The sequence below is a fragment of the Oculina patagonica genome, chromosome 5 (genome assembly GCF_052425735.1).
Source record: "Oculina patagonica isolate OP01 chromosome 5, crgOcupat, whole genome shotgun sequence".
Classification (NCBI taxonomy): Eukaryota; Metazoa; Cnidaria; class Anthozoa; order Scleractinia; family Oculinidae; genus Oculina; species Oculina patagonica.
This window is the reverse complement of record NC_135762.1, coordinates 30,219,964-30,236,239: the sequence shown is the minus strand read 5'-3', so window position 1 is coordinate 30,236,239 and position 16,276 is coordinate 30,219,964. Positions and strand designations below refer to the sequence as shown.

At 39.1% G+C, this 16,276-nt stretch overlaps 1 protein-coding gene across 1 annotated transcript in view; it reads right to left on the bottom strand.

The window, feature by feature from the left end:
• Positions 1-14,394, bottom strand: part of LOC144655126 (uncharacterized) — a 39,947-nt gene extending 25,553 nt beyond the window's left edge. Inside the window, exons 1-5 of the mRNA XM_078515340.1 lie at positions 14,121-14,394; positions 8,884-9,159; positions 6,158-6,328; positions 5,058-5,483; positions 4,292-4,381 (exon numbers count right to left, since the gene is read on the bottom strand). Of these exons, the coding sequence (XP_078371466.1) occupies positions 4,292-4,381; positions 5,058-5,483; positions 6,158-6,328; positions 8,884-9,159; positions 14,121-14,169 (1,012 nt within the window). The 5' untranslated portion in view covers positions 14,170-14,394. The remainder of the gene's footprint in view (positions 1-4,291; positions 4,382-5,057; positions 5,484-6,157; positions 6,329-8,883; positions 9,160-14,120) is intronic.
• Positions 14,395-16,276: the final 1,882 nt, after the last annotated feature.

The following is a 16,276-nucleotide window of genomic DNA, read 5'->3' as shown; positions in this document are numbered from 1 at the left end:
GCTGTGTCAAAAAGGCTTCTAGATTCACGAATAAAGTGCGACTTACTCGATACTGATCTGGTTCACTGCCTTGGCTACCCATCTCACCGAAACTTCGGATTCTCCGATCACTAACGAAAACTTCCGAAAGAACTAACCCGGGTTTTCACGTCAAGTGACCCCCCAATCGGAAAAAAACTGCATCACAACAATGTGTAGACTTTAATAAAGTCCACACAAAAACATACCTTCTGTTTTTTGCAGTAAATCGAAAGAAAATACATTTTTCTTTAAACTTAAGCATGCGTTTCCGGAAAATCAAAACATTAAAGTTGTGTTCAAAAACGTGGTCGAAAGAACACATTTTCTGTCCTTATTTTTCAAGTTTTTGTGCTAACGGGAAACGCATGCTTACATTTTTTTACGATCAACGTACGGATTGACATAATCTTACAAACTATGAATGAGACCGTAAGTTTCTTGCGTATTAAAAACTCAGTGGACCCCAGTGGAGCTCTGTACCAAGAGGCATTTTGTTACCATCTGTCCAAAACGGAGCGGGTGAATCTGGCGAGGTAATCATGGCCCGATAACGACGCCTCCCTTAAATAAATATATGGCATTTAAAACTGCGCTCGCTCGCAAGGGCTGTTCAGCGCCTGGCTCTTATCTTTTCGCTGGTAAGTTTTTACTTTTGCTGTGTAAGAAATTTATTTTTAGAAAAATAGGCTTTAAAAATGCATGTAACATAGTTGTGAAGGTTTTTTTAGGAATATTTAACTTGCCGTATATGTAATCTTATCGTCAGATTTTTAAAGCGCAGATAACGAACTTTAAGTTTATCAAGTCACGGGCACTGGACTTCTCCTATTAAATAGTGGAAATATTTTTTCTAAGATTAGCTTTATTTCAGTTAAGATTGATAACTGTCGGCTCAGGCACGTAGGGCCAGCTGTGGTATCGCATCTTGAAACGTGGTTAGAGAGATTCACCCTGGTTTTTTTGTCGTTGAACAGTTTGTTACAGAACAGAACGGAATCCAAGATTAATGTAACGTCTTCCCGCGCGCGTTTTCACCCTACATTCGTCCTCATAATCATGCATGAACTCTCTAACTGGTCTGTCACTGTGCCCCTGACGAGAATGACAGGCTTCCTGAGTGCAGACATGCGTGTTTTTTTCTTTATCAATCTATACCGATAACTATTCTCTAAGTGAGCTCACTATACTAAGCTATCCTGATCACTATTAATATTAGGCCCGGTTCATACGTCGCATTTCTGCCGTGTCGAATTCAATTAAATGAATTAAATTCGGCAGAAGTTCAACGTCTGAATCGGCTGTCGAATTTCTGCCGCACGTTCGACTAGTCTTGTCGCATTATCCAACAGAAATGCGACACCGATTCAAACGTCGCATTTCTGCCATGTCGAATGTAATAAAAATATACACATATCTTGCGTTAACTTACAATTTAACCTCCAAATTAAGTCCGAGAAAAGTGCGACGTAGGAATCAACAGTCGCATTTCTGCCGCACTAAATTGAATTAAATTCGACACGGCAGAAATGCGACGTATGAACCGGGCCTTATCTGTAGTTTTTATAGGCTTTTGTTAAATAATCTTCGAATTATTGCCGCGAAAATAATATTTTTCACCTGGGAGTGAGACTTAGCAGAATCTTGACGATCTGAACACGGCTCAACGAGAGTACTTGCGTCAACGAAAAGCCACTGTTGCGGTGCATATACAAAAACAATAATAATACAATATAAAGATGTAGGCAAGCCTAAAAGCGGAGCTTCCCTTTAATTTATTTAATTTTTTGATAAATATGCGGTCAAAGCTTTTATGTATACGCTGGCCCATAGGTGCAAGACAAATATAAATCCATCATAATCTAGAGGCAGAACAACTAATGGCCAAAAAATAAATTAAGAGTTTATTCACTCCTTTCTAAAGAATAGAAAATAATTTTACGATCCTCTAATCGTTTTGCTTTAATACAACTCATGGCCTAAAAATTAATTAAGAGTTTATTGTCTGCTTTCTAAGAATAGAAAATTAGAATTCGACTTTATTGACGGCCAAAGAAAATCAACTTACGGCAGTAGATAATCGGTTAATCCATAGCAAATAAAACCAACTCAGGGGAACAAAAAAAAAATGAACTGGCATGTAAGCGTAAGCTTAAATGTACTACAAGTTACAGTTAAAGCGACTTAAAGAGGCAAAGTATATTGCTTAAGTTAAGGAAAGATCTAAACTTTACCGACACAGAATCTATCGAAACTGCATAAACATCATGAAATTTTCTGTCACAAAATCAGGCTCAGCAATTCAGTACAGGTTGTTACCTTGCATCAGGTTCCTGTATCTTTCTTCAGCGGACTTGATCCATGCAGTGTTTAGCTTCGTTTTTACACAGTCATTGCTAAAGTTGTCGTATTCTTGATGTTGACGGCCGAAGATTCATACGCAAACAACAGAAACTAGCAAACTGGACGTGCACAAGGAATATCATTCGCAATTATTCCGGGTCTCATCGTACATCTCTTTCGTTATCTACAATTTCACGGAATATAGGTGACTTTTGAGGAAATCGTGCGAGAAATATTACGGTAAGAAAGTTCTCGATTCTCTGTCGCTTTTTTTATACTCTCGGTTTCATTTAGCCTACACAGTGAACACCGCGCAACACATTTTCCCGCGTTTTCATAACATTACTTCGTTTAGATCAAACTGAAACGTCCACATCATCCAGTCGATAGAAGATAACGTCAATTGCTCGTTTTAGGGTTACGAAAAATGCGACCAGAAACCAATAAATTGAATTTAACCTTGTAGCGATCGAACGAGAGCCATCGAGCCATATTGTTTGTTTGGCGTAAAGGCTTCGATACATAACACTCACACACGGAAAAAGACTAACAAAATAGAGCAGTTGGATAATAAACCTCTCAGATATTTTGCCGTGTAGTATCGCTGTGTAATTTTACCCCTTGTGTACATTTTGTCTTGCCTTGCGAGCTTTATTTGCTGTTTGTAATTTCCTTACTTTTCTTTAGCCACGCGCGGGCAACCTCGTCCCCAGGCCTAATCCGTGCGTACGGGCGTACGTACGTACGTAGGCGACTTCCAAAATTTTTTCGGTTCCATAGGATACCATTTGGAATCGCGAATCGCTCCGAGAAAAAATAGACATATAACAGCCTTCGTTTTAACAAGTATATAAAACCGTTTTAGCAAATATATAAAATCGCTTTATATCAAGCCATTATCGCACAAAAAATAAAAAAAATCATCTAAAATCAAATGCCATTCCCCACTAAAAACAAAAAGCAGTTTGAAACGTGGTTAGAGACATTCACCCTGGGTTGGTTTTTCGTTGAACAGTTCGCTACAGAATAGAACGGAATCCAAGATTTATGTAACGTCTTCCCGCGCGCGCTTTCACCCTACCTTCGTCCTCATAATCATGATTACCTCGAGATGATGACTTCGCTCATAACGAGCACCTAATAGCTCACGACCCGGACAGTGGTTAGAGAGTTCTAACTGGTATTCTGGAAGGTCGTGGGTTCGACTCCCGTTGGGGAACTCGGAAAATCTTTTTTCCGAGTATTTGACTTGCGACCACTTCTCCACTTATTTTCACTTAATCCAAGTCACCATTTCACTTATCAGTCTTTTTGTGCGCTGAAAGGCTTATTTCTAAACGCTAAGAAAAGTGTATCTTTTCCGGCGGATACGCAAGCTGAACTTAAAAACTTCAGAAAGTTTTAGGAAACGAAGTAATATTACCCAAATATACGAGCGGCTGTTGCCTTCTCGAAAATCGTAGCTGGCCTTTTTGCGTGCCCAAAACGACATTTTTCTCTCTCTGAAAACAGCAGGCATGGCTTTCCCCTATGTCACAAGGTTTGAGCTGTAAAAATCTCCAATTTTTTATCACACTATAATCCGAAAATCGTAGGCGATTAAAAGCCGGGTCTTCTGAACACATATTCACCGAAACGGTCTGTTGTGTGCCCCTGAACATTTATAATTCTGGAGCAATGTTTCTATTTGTGGCAACTTTTCAGCAACTTTCGATCAATTTCCAGTGCAACTTTGACTCAATTTACTAGCACAATCTATAAAGACCTGAAAACTTGTCTCTGTTTACAGCTATAAATAATTGGATGACATTGCTTTAGTCTAAGAGATCAGGTCCTAAGGCACAGATATTATGCTGACATAGCAGCCTTTTGAAGTGCTTATTTTACAAAATTCTTTTCCTTGGTACCAATTTAAACAAGTGTCTCTTACCTGCCGGCTCTTTGAGTTCCTCAAACGCATGTTCCCTCGATTCCAGGTCTCCTCTTCGCTCAACCTGTCGATCATCAGCACTTGCCTCATCTGAAAAAAGGAAAATGATTGGTTTAAATTGGAGCTCGGTGGAGTAATAGCAACGTAATAACAGTCTCTTACTTAGGCGCTTCGCAACGGACATCGACCACGATATTGAAGCGCGAGAGAATAGTGACGAGCGCGAAGTACGAGGAATCATGGGAACGAGAAAGAATAGAAGAGACTTCCTTTAGCTCCTTTCGCCTTCCATTCCTCTCTTCCACTCAATAAGAGAGCAGCATATGGGAACGAGTCAGTCGAGAATGAAATGTGCCACAGATGATCTTAAATGCCCAGTAATATACAGGCGTTCTTTTTGTTTCAACTTTTCTCGCAACATTATTCATTACAAGTTGTAAAGAGTTGTTGCGCGTATTATCTCGCGTATTGCAATTTGCGGCAACATGTTGCATGAAGTAGAAATGAGTTCAACTTTGTGCAACACGTTGCCACAACTTGCAATACGCGAGGTAATAATCGCAACAACACTTTACAACTTGCAGCTGTTTGTTGTTTGTAGGGCATGTGCTTACTGAACTCATGGGTTCATTTCTCTGCCCTCTCTGCGCTTCCTGTAGACGAAAGGCGGGATTTAATAGATTTCAGGACAACAAAAGGGCAGCATATTGAAACAAAGTCCACTGCATAAACATAAGGACTCTGAGGAACGCCGGGGAGTATGTACCTAAAATTTCCGTTAAAGACAATTTGCATGCCAAGTATTCCTCCTCCAATATAGTTGTTGTTAGCGTTATGGTCTCCATATCAAGCTCGTCCTTAACCTTCTCTGTAACGAGGCACTCCTCGGCTACTTTATTTAGGTGACCAGAGCGATAATCATCCCACAGCCGTTCAAGAATCTCCAGGGTACCACATTTGACAGTTATTTTGATGCTACTAAGATGATAGCTAACATCCATTAGGTGAAGATGTCCCACTAAGTACACGTGAAGGTCATGTAGTCCTTCAAATGAAGAGAGATCAAATTTTCCCATTGCCGCCTCAATCTTCTTTCGCATATACCTGTTCACCTTTTCTCTTGCTTGAAAATCTTGTTCTTTTGAGTTTCTGCTAAAAGCACTAGCACAGCTGATCTTAAAAGACAAATTACCTAAAACAGCAAAAGAAACTTATAAGGTCGTTGTTTCCTTGTAAGATAGGGGACCGTTCATTTTTTATGGGGTGGGGTGGGGGGGGGGGGGTGCGTTTGGCGAGATTTATAAGGAAGGGAGGCATGCCAAAAAAAAGGGTCCAAAGGTGAGCCGGCAGAAGTAAAATATGAACATAAGTTTTTACAACATAAACGAGTACACTACATATATATACAGAGACAGCTTAAAAACCGAGTAAATAAGAAAACAAGGAGCAATTGTTAAATCAGTAACAACATAGTTATAAACTGGAATTTTATTTAGTATAATTTAAACAAAAACTTCAACATAAAAATCCTCAGCTGTTATTTATACTAGTTATGCAACGCTTTCAGTGGTATACTATGGAATATCCCACGAGTCACTTGTATTTTCTTCGTATACTCGCCTAAAGGCTCGTGTGTATACCGAGAAAATACAAGTGACAAGTGGGATATTCCATAGTATACCACGAGAAAGTGTTGTGTAACTATTTTATACCATGCCACAGAAAATACGCTCACTAAATTTCATCGAGAATAAGATCGCAGCGCACGATGGGAAGTTTGGGTTGAATACCGTCGAATATACAACGCCTTTCCTGTATTCTGATTGGCTGTATTTTCTATGGCATGGTATAAAACTGTATACGCACCTCGTTTAGGATTTGGTTTCGATCTTTTCCGTTTCAGACCACTTCTTGCTGTACTTGAATTGTCTTGTCTTTTGCTTGAAGCTCCACTGTAACATGTTCCTATAACAGGGATTTTTCCCGTCTCTTTTTCATCTGGAACTGGACTAGAAGGCAGCTGGATGGCAATACTTCCTACAGAGATAAGCAATGATGACTTAAAAGAAATGAATTAGAGCGGGATGCAATCCGTTTCACCGCAAGATTAAAATAGAAATACTTGTTTAATCTTTTCTCTCATTTTGTGATAGGCAGGAGACGATCACCGTACAGACGACCGAAGGCGAAAACAAATTTATAAAAATGGCTAAAAATCATGTGAGTCATTCATTCTGATGGTAAAAATTAAAATGTTTTGTTTGCTTAACTGGGTTCTAATTGGTTTGGTTGTTTAAAAGGGGTCGGTCAAGTTCTACCTTGAGGTTAAAACCATGGATTAGTTCTGATGTTCGAAGGTTACTACTGTTACTAGGTTACTGCTAACGACTATTTCTAATCTTGTTGTGTTTTTTTTTTTAAACTTGATTGCTGTTTGTTGGAAAATGTGCATATGATATGTTTTTTTTATGAGCTCACTGTGATCGTTACGATTTTTTCGGATGTTAATGTTTATTTCTAGATAGTAACACTCAACACCTACTACTTTTAGAGCTTTGAAGTTTGTTATGAAATTAAATTACATTTCTAGAGAATACCTACCTTATTATAGGAAATTAACGATACATGTAATTAACGCGAATTTCAAAAATTCGCGTTAATTTTATGTACCTTAATTTATGTCATTGTTAATTAAAATCACACTATTTTACAGCATTGTTATTTTAAGACACCTTAATTTTCCGACAAAGTTATATATATTTACAAGATCATCTTCTTCTCCGAGTAAGCTGCAGGAATAACAGAGGCAGTGGAAAGCGCCAGGACGGGATGTATTCCATCCCTGGACCCATGCATTGAATATTAGTCACTATTTGGCCTGTTTAAACATCTTTGTTGTGTATGGTTTATCAGAATTAAAGATCGAGTTCCGTTGTTGGGCGTTGTTGTTTTGTCTTTTGAATAGCGCAGGTCACTGTAAAAATTACTACGCATCAAATTCGCTTTAATTAACTGCATGTAAGCACATACCACACAAGAATTCGCGTTAATTAAATGCATGTAAAGGTTAATTTTCGACGATTCGCGTTAATTTTATTACGCGTACATTTTGTTCGCGTTGTTAAAATGCTTCGTTATATTCCTATAATAAGGTATATTACACAGGGCATATAATACATGTACGTGACGTTAAAGAAGGTAAAAATTCTTTAGCAACCTTTCAGTTCTCATTTGCAAGGCCCTGCCAGGGTAAATTCCGACAAGCAACACGGCCAAAAAAGTGGCGACAGCACATAAAATAAAATCGTGACAAATAACAATCCTTTTGAAAAAAATTAAATTCTGACAAGGACAAGCAGTTTTCCCTCAATTCAACTACCGACGACGGGAAGTGCGATAAAAAGGCGACACGGGGTATTTTTAAATTATAAAGACAAGCAACATGGGTTCCCCTCTTGACAGGGCCTCATTTGCCAGTGCTTGAACCCAGACTGCACAATGTGGAGTCCTGAGTGCCCTAACCATAACAGGGGGGTCTGAACCTCACCCCTTTCCCTATAGCTAGTGGTTCCGTCCTTTTTGCCCCATATCTATTGCAAAATATAGCAAAATGTTGTGAAATTTTACTCGTTTTCTCCTAGTTCCCTCCACCTTCTGATAGGAATCCCGCTTCCCGCCCTCCCTTCTCCCACTTCCTGCCGCTTTTCTCCTGGTCTCCTGCCCCCCTGTCCCTCTCCAGTAACATTGTAGAAACTATCCAGGGGGACTTCCATATGAAAGGGATGCCGGGATAATTACCAGAAACTTTGAATAGAACCCCTAACATAGACCAATCTGGGTAAAGCTCCAGCTTTTTTTTTTTTTTTTACATTGCCGTGTTTTTTTTTTACATTGCCTTACTCACCTTGCCAAATTTCAATCTATTACGAACATCAGAAGTCGTTTTATTATAACATTTATTCCAGAGAATTTATGGCCGCCATTAATCGACCTTGTTCCAAAGCTTGGTTGCCAATAGGGAGGAAATGACGTCAAAGACTCAAAAATACCTCACAGGTTGAAATTATAATAACAATCAGTATAGAAAATTGCACGAAAAACAAGTCCATTAAAGTTTTTGTTACTTTTCGCGTGATTTTCAATACATATTATTACTATAATTTCAACCTGTGAGGTATTTTGGAGCCTTTGACATCATTTTCTCCCTATTTGCAACCAAGCCTTGGAACAAGGTTGTTTAATAAACGTTAAAATAATTGGCAGGATGAGTAAGAAAGTCTCATTGTACACAAAAATGTAAAAAAATGGAAATCAAAAATTTGATCATAGGGGCACTTTAAAATAAAGATACCAGTTTTCATGCTTGATCGGTCTAGACCTCCAACACAGTATGACAATGTTTTTTATTTCTTTATGTGCAACCCTAAACAAAACCTTAATGGCTAAAAACATAAAAACATTGCCATTCTGTCCTGAACACTCTAAGTATATTAGAATTCTTAAAAACTTAATTTAAACCTTAAGCAAGACAATGAGCATCCCATGCCAGTCCCTTTCATATGGAAGTTTCCTTCCCCATAGAAAATAATTACCATGAATGTAACAAAACTGCTCTGCCAAGTCTTGTCGCTGCACAAGTTTATGTTGTAAAGCATCACGCAAGACCTGGTATGTAGCAGCAGAACCTTTTTGTTGTTTCCAGTGCTTTAACATGTGATATCCCCTTTCAGAGAGTTGTTCATGATCTTCATGTATTTCTTGAAGCTTTGGATTATTGATGTGTAGCCGACGCCCAAGCTTTTTCCAATTTCCTTCAATTTTTTCACCCAACTCTTCTAGTTCATCGTCTGTTGGTGTGCCTTGTTTTACTACAAGGAGAAATGACATTATAATAGTTAAGGCTCACAGTACTTAAGAGCACTTGCCCTTGGTATAATTCTGACAATTACTGAGCTACCCCTGAAAGTCAAATGTACCTTCCATTAAGGCTAACAACTTCAAAACTACACTAATATATATAGTCTTTTTATGTAATGTATTTCAGTCAAGTTTACCGTTAACTATTTTTAAAACCTCTGATAACTTCCCCGCTGCTAAATTTCTTTGTCATTCCCAGTCCCAGTGAACCAAATCCCATTCTCCCAGTTGAACTTTTCCCAACTCCCACTTTTCATTTTACAGCCTCAGGCTCCTCATTCATTTATATATCCACAAGAACATGCACACAAATAAATTGATTTCCTTATACTATCTAATACCTTTTATTGATGCGTACATTAGCTGCATGCACACTTATAATAATTTAGTCAGTAGTTTCTGTAGTATATTTTAGGAGTGTCCCTAAGCGTCTTCAAAGATCTACTAGACTTCGTTCATAAAAAGCCATGCAAATGCAAATAATCTATTTCATTCTTATATGTAGATCTGTATTTATTGTTCAGGATATACCATGATTATTTCCCTGCAACCTTGGACATTATCAAAGCTTAAAATAATGCTCAGGAAAAAAATGCAATGTGTCCATAAAATATATCACAAACTATAGCTAACTGAGATAGTACCCGCACTCCCTCTGATTGGTAAAATATGTAACATTGTCATGTATTGTACAGGTAAACTCCCACTTCTTGATGTTGCAGCACTATGCTTGACTATGCATAAAGACAAATAATTAATGTTTGGTTGTCTTATTTTGGTCTATCTGATAATTAAAACAGAGGTTATGATTCTCATAAATGAGGATAGATCACTAAAATGCATTTTCCCGCCCACACTGGGGTCATGCAGAGCAAAGGAACTAGAGAAAAACCAGAAACAAACACCATTATAACTGCCCGTCTTGTTGACATGTTGCACTCTTAGTGTTCCCCCCAAAATAAGAATATAAGAAAATTAGAGAATAAAGGTATATCTGCCTACTTTTTCTTGGTTTAAAGTGTATATGACATGAAAAATATTTTCTGCTTATTTGAAAGGCCTTTCGAAATACACTGAAGAATGGCGTTTTTCTCTTCGAAATATATATATTTTTGTTTCAGAGATATTGACGTTTTTGTATTATGCAAATTAGATCAGTGATGACGTCATAAGATTTGACTCTAAAAAATGGTAAAATACTGAATAAAAAATATCTCTAAAAATATTGAAGCAGTGTTCTTGAATCTTGGCGCCACCATTTTTAGAGTCAAATACAAAAACATCAATATCTCTGAAACCAAAAAAGATATTTCAAAAAGAAAAATGCTATTCTACTGAATTTTGAAAGGCCTTTCAAATAAGCAGGAAATATTTTTCATGTCATATACACTTTAAGGCTTTAAGGATTTTTATTTTACAAAATGAAAGTGATACGTCTATAGAGCACATGTTTAATTTGTCATTAATTAAGTGGGAAAAAAATTTAGGCCGATTTTCTGGCCGTGCAAATGAGAGCCGTTACAGAGACAAAAAAGCCGTCATTTTGTTTATGTGCGCGCGCTAATTACACATAAAATTCTGCGCAGTAAGGATGCGCAATACGTACATTACGGGGCAATGACCCTAATTAATTAAGATGTTTCTTCTTACCAAGAACCAGAACAATAGCTGACGTCGCTTCTTAGCAGGTGACCCTTAGGCTATCCTATTCGGCTGAATGAAAAAATGACGGAAACGGCATGGCGGAATATCTTAAAATGCGGAATGACGGAATATCTAGCTAAAATGCGGAATATGATGCAATATTCTAAAATGCAGAATTGTGAAACATTAAAAAGGAAGCAACAATTAACAGCAACAAAAACAAACAAAAAAACAAAAGTATTATAACTGCTAACTTTCTCAGATGGCGATTAAAGGCTAAGAATGTGGCTAAGGGATGAACCATTAAAAAAGTGGTGGGGGGGGGGGGGGTTAGAAAAAAAAAAACAATTCGAGATCATGCAAGGGAAAATGCCGAGGAAAAAAAATTGTGCAAAGGGGAAGGCAAAGAAAAAAATTCCAGTAGAAGGAAAGTTCCTAATAAGCACTAAATTAAAAACACCTGTCACTTGATGACATCGACTTTTTAACGAAATATATCAGGGAGTATGCTGAAAATAGCATTTCTGAGCCTAGAAATTTCAAACTTTTCTGGGGGAGCATGCCCCCGGAACCCCCTACAGACGCAAGCGTCTCCAGCACTCAACTTCTAGTTTCATTAAAGCAAATAACATTCAGGCTGCCCCCGGCCCCCCTACAAGCAAACTTCTCTTCCCATACCGATGGTTTTTGAAAATACGTGCCTTTTGTTTATTGTATAAAAACTTTGACACCAACTTTTGTAGGACATTCGATATATATTGCTGTTGACAAGTACATTAAAGGGTGAAGAAAACAATCAGTATAGCATGGTATAACATATCATGACAGTACATGCCATTTGACTTTAGCCATTCTAAATATTTTTTCAAAAGATGGTCTTTAAGGGACTGTTTAATAAGTGTGTACTGGGGGGGGGGGGTGCCAGAGTAGGAAATTTAAAGAAGGTGGGCCATGTAGTTTTGGTCTGCGCATAGGAAGTGGGTCATCTTAGTGACTTATATAAACTGTTTTGGTTACAAGAAAATACCCAGGGGTATTCATAAGTATAAATTGATAAAATTCTTGATGTGAGCAATTTAAGATGTATTGCTAGTGATTTCAGATGGCCCAAATATAACAATTTCCTGGGGAGCATGGCCCTCGATGCCGCTAGATGGCTTGTGATCATAGCAAGCTTTTGGTGGGCCCTCTCAAGCCGCCTGCACTTTCCCAATTGCTCCGACCCAACCCCCCGAGTACTTATTGACCAGTCCCTAAAGGATTAAGTCAATGAATTACAAGAGTTTTTTTTAAATATTTAAACTATTTAGCAAATTATAATCAACAAAGCAACATTTGTCAAAAGTATGGTATAAAGTAACGATACTTGGCATCCGCGCTAAAAAAAATATTTGTGAAAAAAAACTTCGTGGGGGGCGCAGTAACACACACAAAAAAATTCCTTCACAAGCAATCGGCGTAAAAAAATTCGTCCAAGCCGAAAATCCCCCACCCTGCCTATCACTTTTCTAATGGTCCGTCCCTAAGCCTGATTCAGGTATTTTAACTTGTGGATATTCATTGCCGTAACAGAAAAACGAACTTATTTACAGCAGCTGCTAGCCGTAGAAAACCAGCAAACAGTAAATTTATCCCATAAACGAAGGGTTTTTATATAATTATCTTCTTTTTAAAATCGTTTGAAGACGTCGATCTTGAGCCGATCTTTGAGGCGGGTTCTCATTTGATCACCAAAATTAAGCCCTGTTAGGCGGTAAAGGTAAGGTAAAGTCTGTGTCCGAGCCATGAGGCTCATACAGCCGGAGCTTATCCCGGTTTCGGTAGCATTAAGCGACTAGGAGTATTGCTACTCCCCCCTGGATGGGATGCTAGTCCATCGCAGGGTTACCCCCCAGCAGTAAATTCGCCGGTACCCATTTATACACCTGGGTGGAGAGAGGCACTGTGAGAGTAAAGTGTCTTGCCCAAGAACACAACGCAGCGCCCCGGCCAGGCCTCGAACCTGGGCCGTTCGACTCGGAGTCGAGCGCGCTAACCATTAGGCCACCGCCTGTTAGGCAGGGTTAGTACTTTTTTAATTTCTCAGTACGAACTAAGTAAATTTCAGGCCTTTTCGTTTTCTTTCTAACGGCTTCGTTAACGTACTTTGGCTTTATACATTTCATTGTCTTGAGTGGGGCGAGAACTTTGTAAATTAACAAAATCCTCACACAATCACTCCAGTATCCTACCTCAAAATCCCGGCTCGAGATTGACGGCGTCGAAGGAGAGAGAAGATATACATGTATAGAGAACTCTTCGTTTCATCCTCGGAGTCCCAGAGGCAGTTAGTGGGGGTGGGGAAAGTCTATACGGTTTTCAACCGTATAGATTTTCCCCCGCCCCCACTAACTGCCCCTGGGTCTCCGAGGATGCCTTAGTTTTTGGGATATATTTACTGTTTACTGGTTTTCTATGGCTAGCAGGCAGCCACTGTAAACAAGTTGGTTTTTCTGTCATGGAAACGAATATCCACAAGTTAAAGTACCTAAATCATTCTTAGTGACATTCTTAGCCTTAAATTGCCATCTGAGAAAGTTAGCTGTGAGTTATAATTATCCTTTTGTTTGTTTGATTTTGTTGCTGTTACGTTGTTGCCTATTTTTTTATGTTTCACAATTCCGCATTTTAGAATATTCCGTCATTCTGCGTTTTAGAATATTCCGCCGTGCCGTTCCGTCATTCCATCATTCCGCCAAATAGGGCCACCCTTCAATTCTCAGCTATTGTTCTGGTACTGATCATGAGGTAAGACGAAACGTCTTACATTAAGATTTCGGTTTTTACGGAGCATGGCCTTAAAGGTACGTAGCCACAGCTAGCACATAGAATGAAATAACAACAAATAACTCTCCTAAATCCCAACGGCAATGTCAAGCGACATAAATGTAAGCTTACGATAAAATACCGTGGGACATTTTAAAATTCAGACAAGCGACACAAAACACCCCTTGCTCCCAGCTGGAAGGCCTCACCATCGCTGTCAAATAGGTCCTCCCCCCCCCCCCCCTAACCGCTTCTTTTATGAGGTTCTATTATATGGGAATTTAATAGGGGATCGTACAGTCTGCAATCCGCCATATTTTGTTCTTCCTAGACCGCCACTTGCTTTTGTATTCTCCTAAAGACCGAAACCTTCATAATTTTTTGAGCGTTAACCGCCAGGTAAATACGAAAAAACCGCCAAAGTGTAAGCTAAATTAATAGACTCTCTCTTATTATTACTTACATGCGGGCACAGTTTCCTGTAAGGAGGACGCATGAAAAGTTTCTTCCATCTGTAAAGTTCAAACTCCAACTGCAACTGCTTCGTCGTCAACGGCAACGGCAGTCAAGAAACTATCTCCATGAGTTATTTCTGCATCGTTCAAATGTTGCCCTTCTTCGTGTGTCAACTTGAAAGGTTTCTTCTGAATTAACTCCAAGACACGACGGGAACGTTCGGCGGAGATGTACTTCCCCTTGCACAGCTAGTAGACAACAGTTGATTCTTTTGAATTGAGAGTATGGTTCCTCAAAAAAATAAACAGATTTTGAACCAAGCCGGAAGCCCAATGAAATACTAAACAGCATAAAAAGGGTCCTAAACTTTTTAGCAAAAACTCTTATGTAAACGGTTCTCTAGATGATAACCATTAATTTGGAAAGATTTTCTCCAGTCACTGGGACGGCTTTGTCACTAATCGTCACTAGTAACAGCACAAATTTCGCTCCCCACAGGTAAAATTCTTAGACGCTGGCAGTTCTGGCGATAGACGCTTTGTCGTGTCTGCAATATGATCGCGGAAATTGATCGCGGGACAATGGGAGTTGCCGCAAAACCGTGATTGGCGTGTCACGCATTATATATGTAACACACGTGCTTCTAAATACGCTTTCCGTGACTGATTTACATGTAAGTGCCCCCAGTGAGTCAAAAGAAGCCTCACCCGGTAATAATTTATCCAAATATGCAGGTGAGCGGTTTTGTATCACTTTTTGACTTTTAATTCCATGTTGATTCAAACGTTATTACCGCACATTCTAAATAAGAACAAATGTCACGGAAGTCAACCCGAGGCCAGAAGTTCTATTTATTGGCGCACATGGCGTGTTATATCAATTAACTTTTCGTTGACTTCAAGTTCTACCTTACAATTAGCGGCCAAGTCTTGCCGTGAATTAACATATGAATTTTGGTGGTTCAATTTACGCAAGTCCCGGGGGGGGGGGGCACTCAAAAAAGTTTTATACGGGGAGGCTCCGCTCTTCTTGTCATTTTTATGCAGCGCTAAATAAATTAAAATAATACAGCCATAAAGTGCGTCTGTTCGAAATATTTTAACTAAAGGCCCTTTTAAAAACCTAAATGACGGATTTTCATACCCTTTCGTATACCAAAACTTGTGAAATCCCTACCCTTTTATATACCTGAAGCCTGAAAAAGGTACCCCTTTCGGGCGGAGCCTCCCCGTATAGGCCATTATATGGAGTACCCCCCCCCCCCGGGACGCAAGTAAAATTAATAAAATACCTTAAGGTTACTATTGTTAGCGGCTACTAATTTTAGCCTAACTCGCTAAAATCGCTAAATTAAGTACTCGCTAGCCTGCGTGGCAGACGCCTGCTACGCAGGCTAGTACTCGCTAAAATTTGTCTCAGTGAAATTTGATACGCGTTAAACTAATACTCCCGCCCGCCAGAGGAATACAAAATAAAATATAGTGGCCCTTTTCAACTACATGACATCGTCAGAAGGTAGGGCAACAATTACAAAGGGGAGGGGAGAGAGCTGGGATCGCCGGCATCGTGGAGAATATAACTGATTTCCTTGACAACTGAGTACCCACTTTCTAACATTTGCAATTCACTTGCAGCGTTGTAGAATGGTCCATGATTACAAACCGGTCTAACACCTTTCGACCAATCATATGTGTTGTTGTTTCTTCCAATGATAATGCGTTGTGATCGTGTCTGATCAGATTATTTTACTGGGGGACTGGACGGTCTGGACGGTGTTTACCAAGTGATCATGAAAGCCCGGATCTTGTGATTTTAACAGGGTGTTTTCTCGCCTTCAGCTGAGCACAAATTTTTACTCAGTTTATTTACACCTTGTATCGCCAAAATTATAATGCTTCCAAATTTACAGCTTAGCCGGAAAAATATATATAGTCAAAAGTAGTACAATCAATCATTTTCCATTCTTGTGAGAGTTTGAACTTTTGAGCCCTTTTTTTGTCAGTTATATCATAGTTAATATAGGAAAATGGTTAGGAAGCCCGGCAAACATCAAAGGAGCAATCAAAGAGGCCAAGATTTATGTTGGAAGGTCCACGACCCTGCACATCTTTTGTTTTGCGCTCATACACTATGCATGAATTACGTAATCGCTATGATTCTATT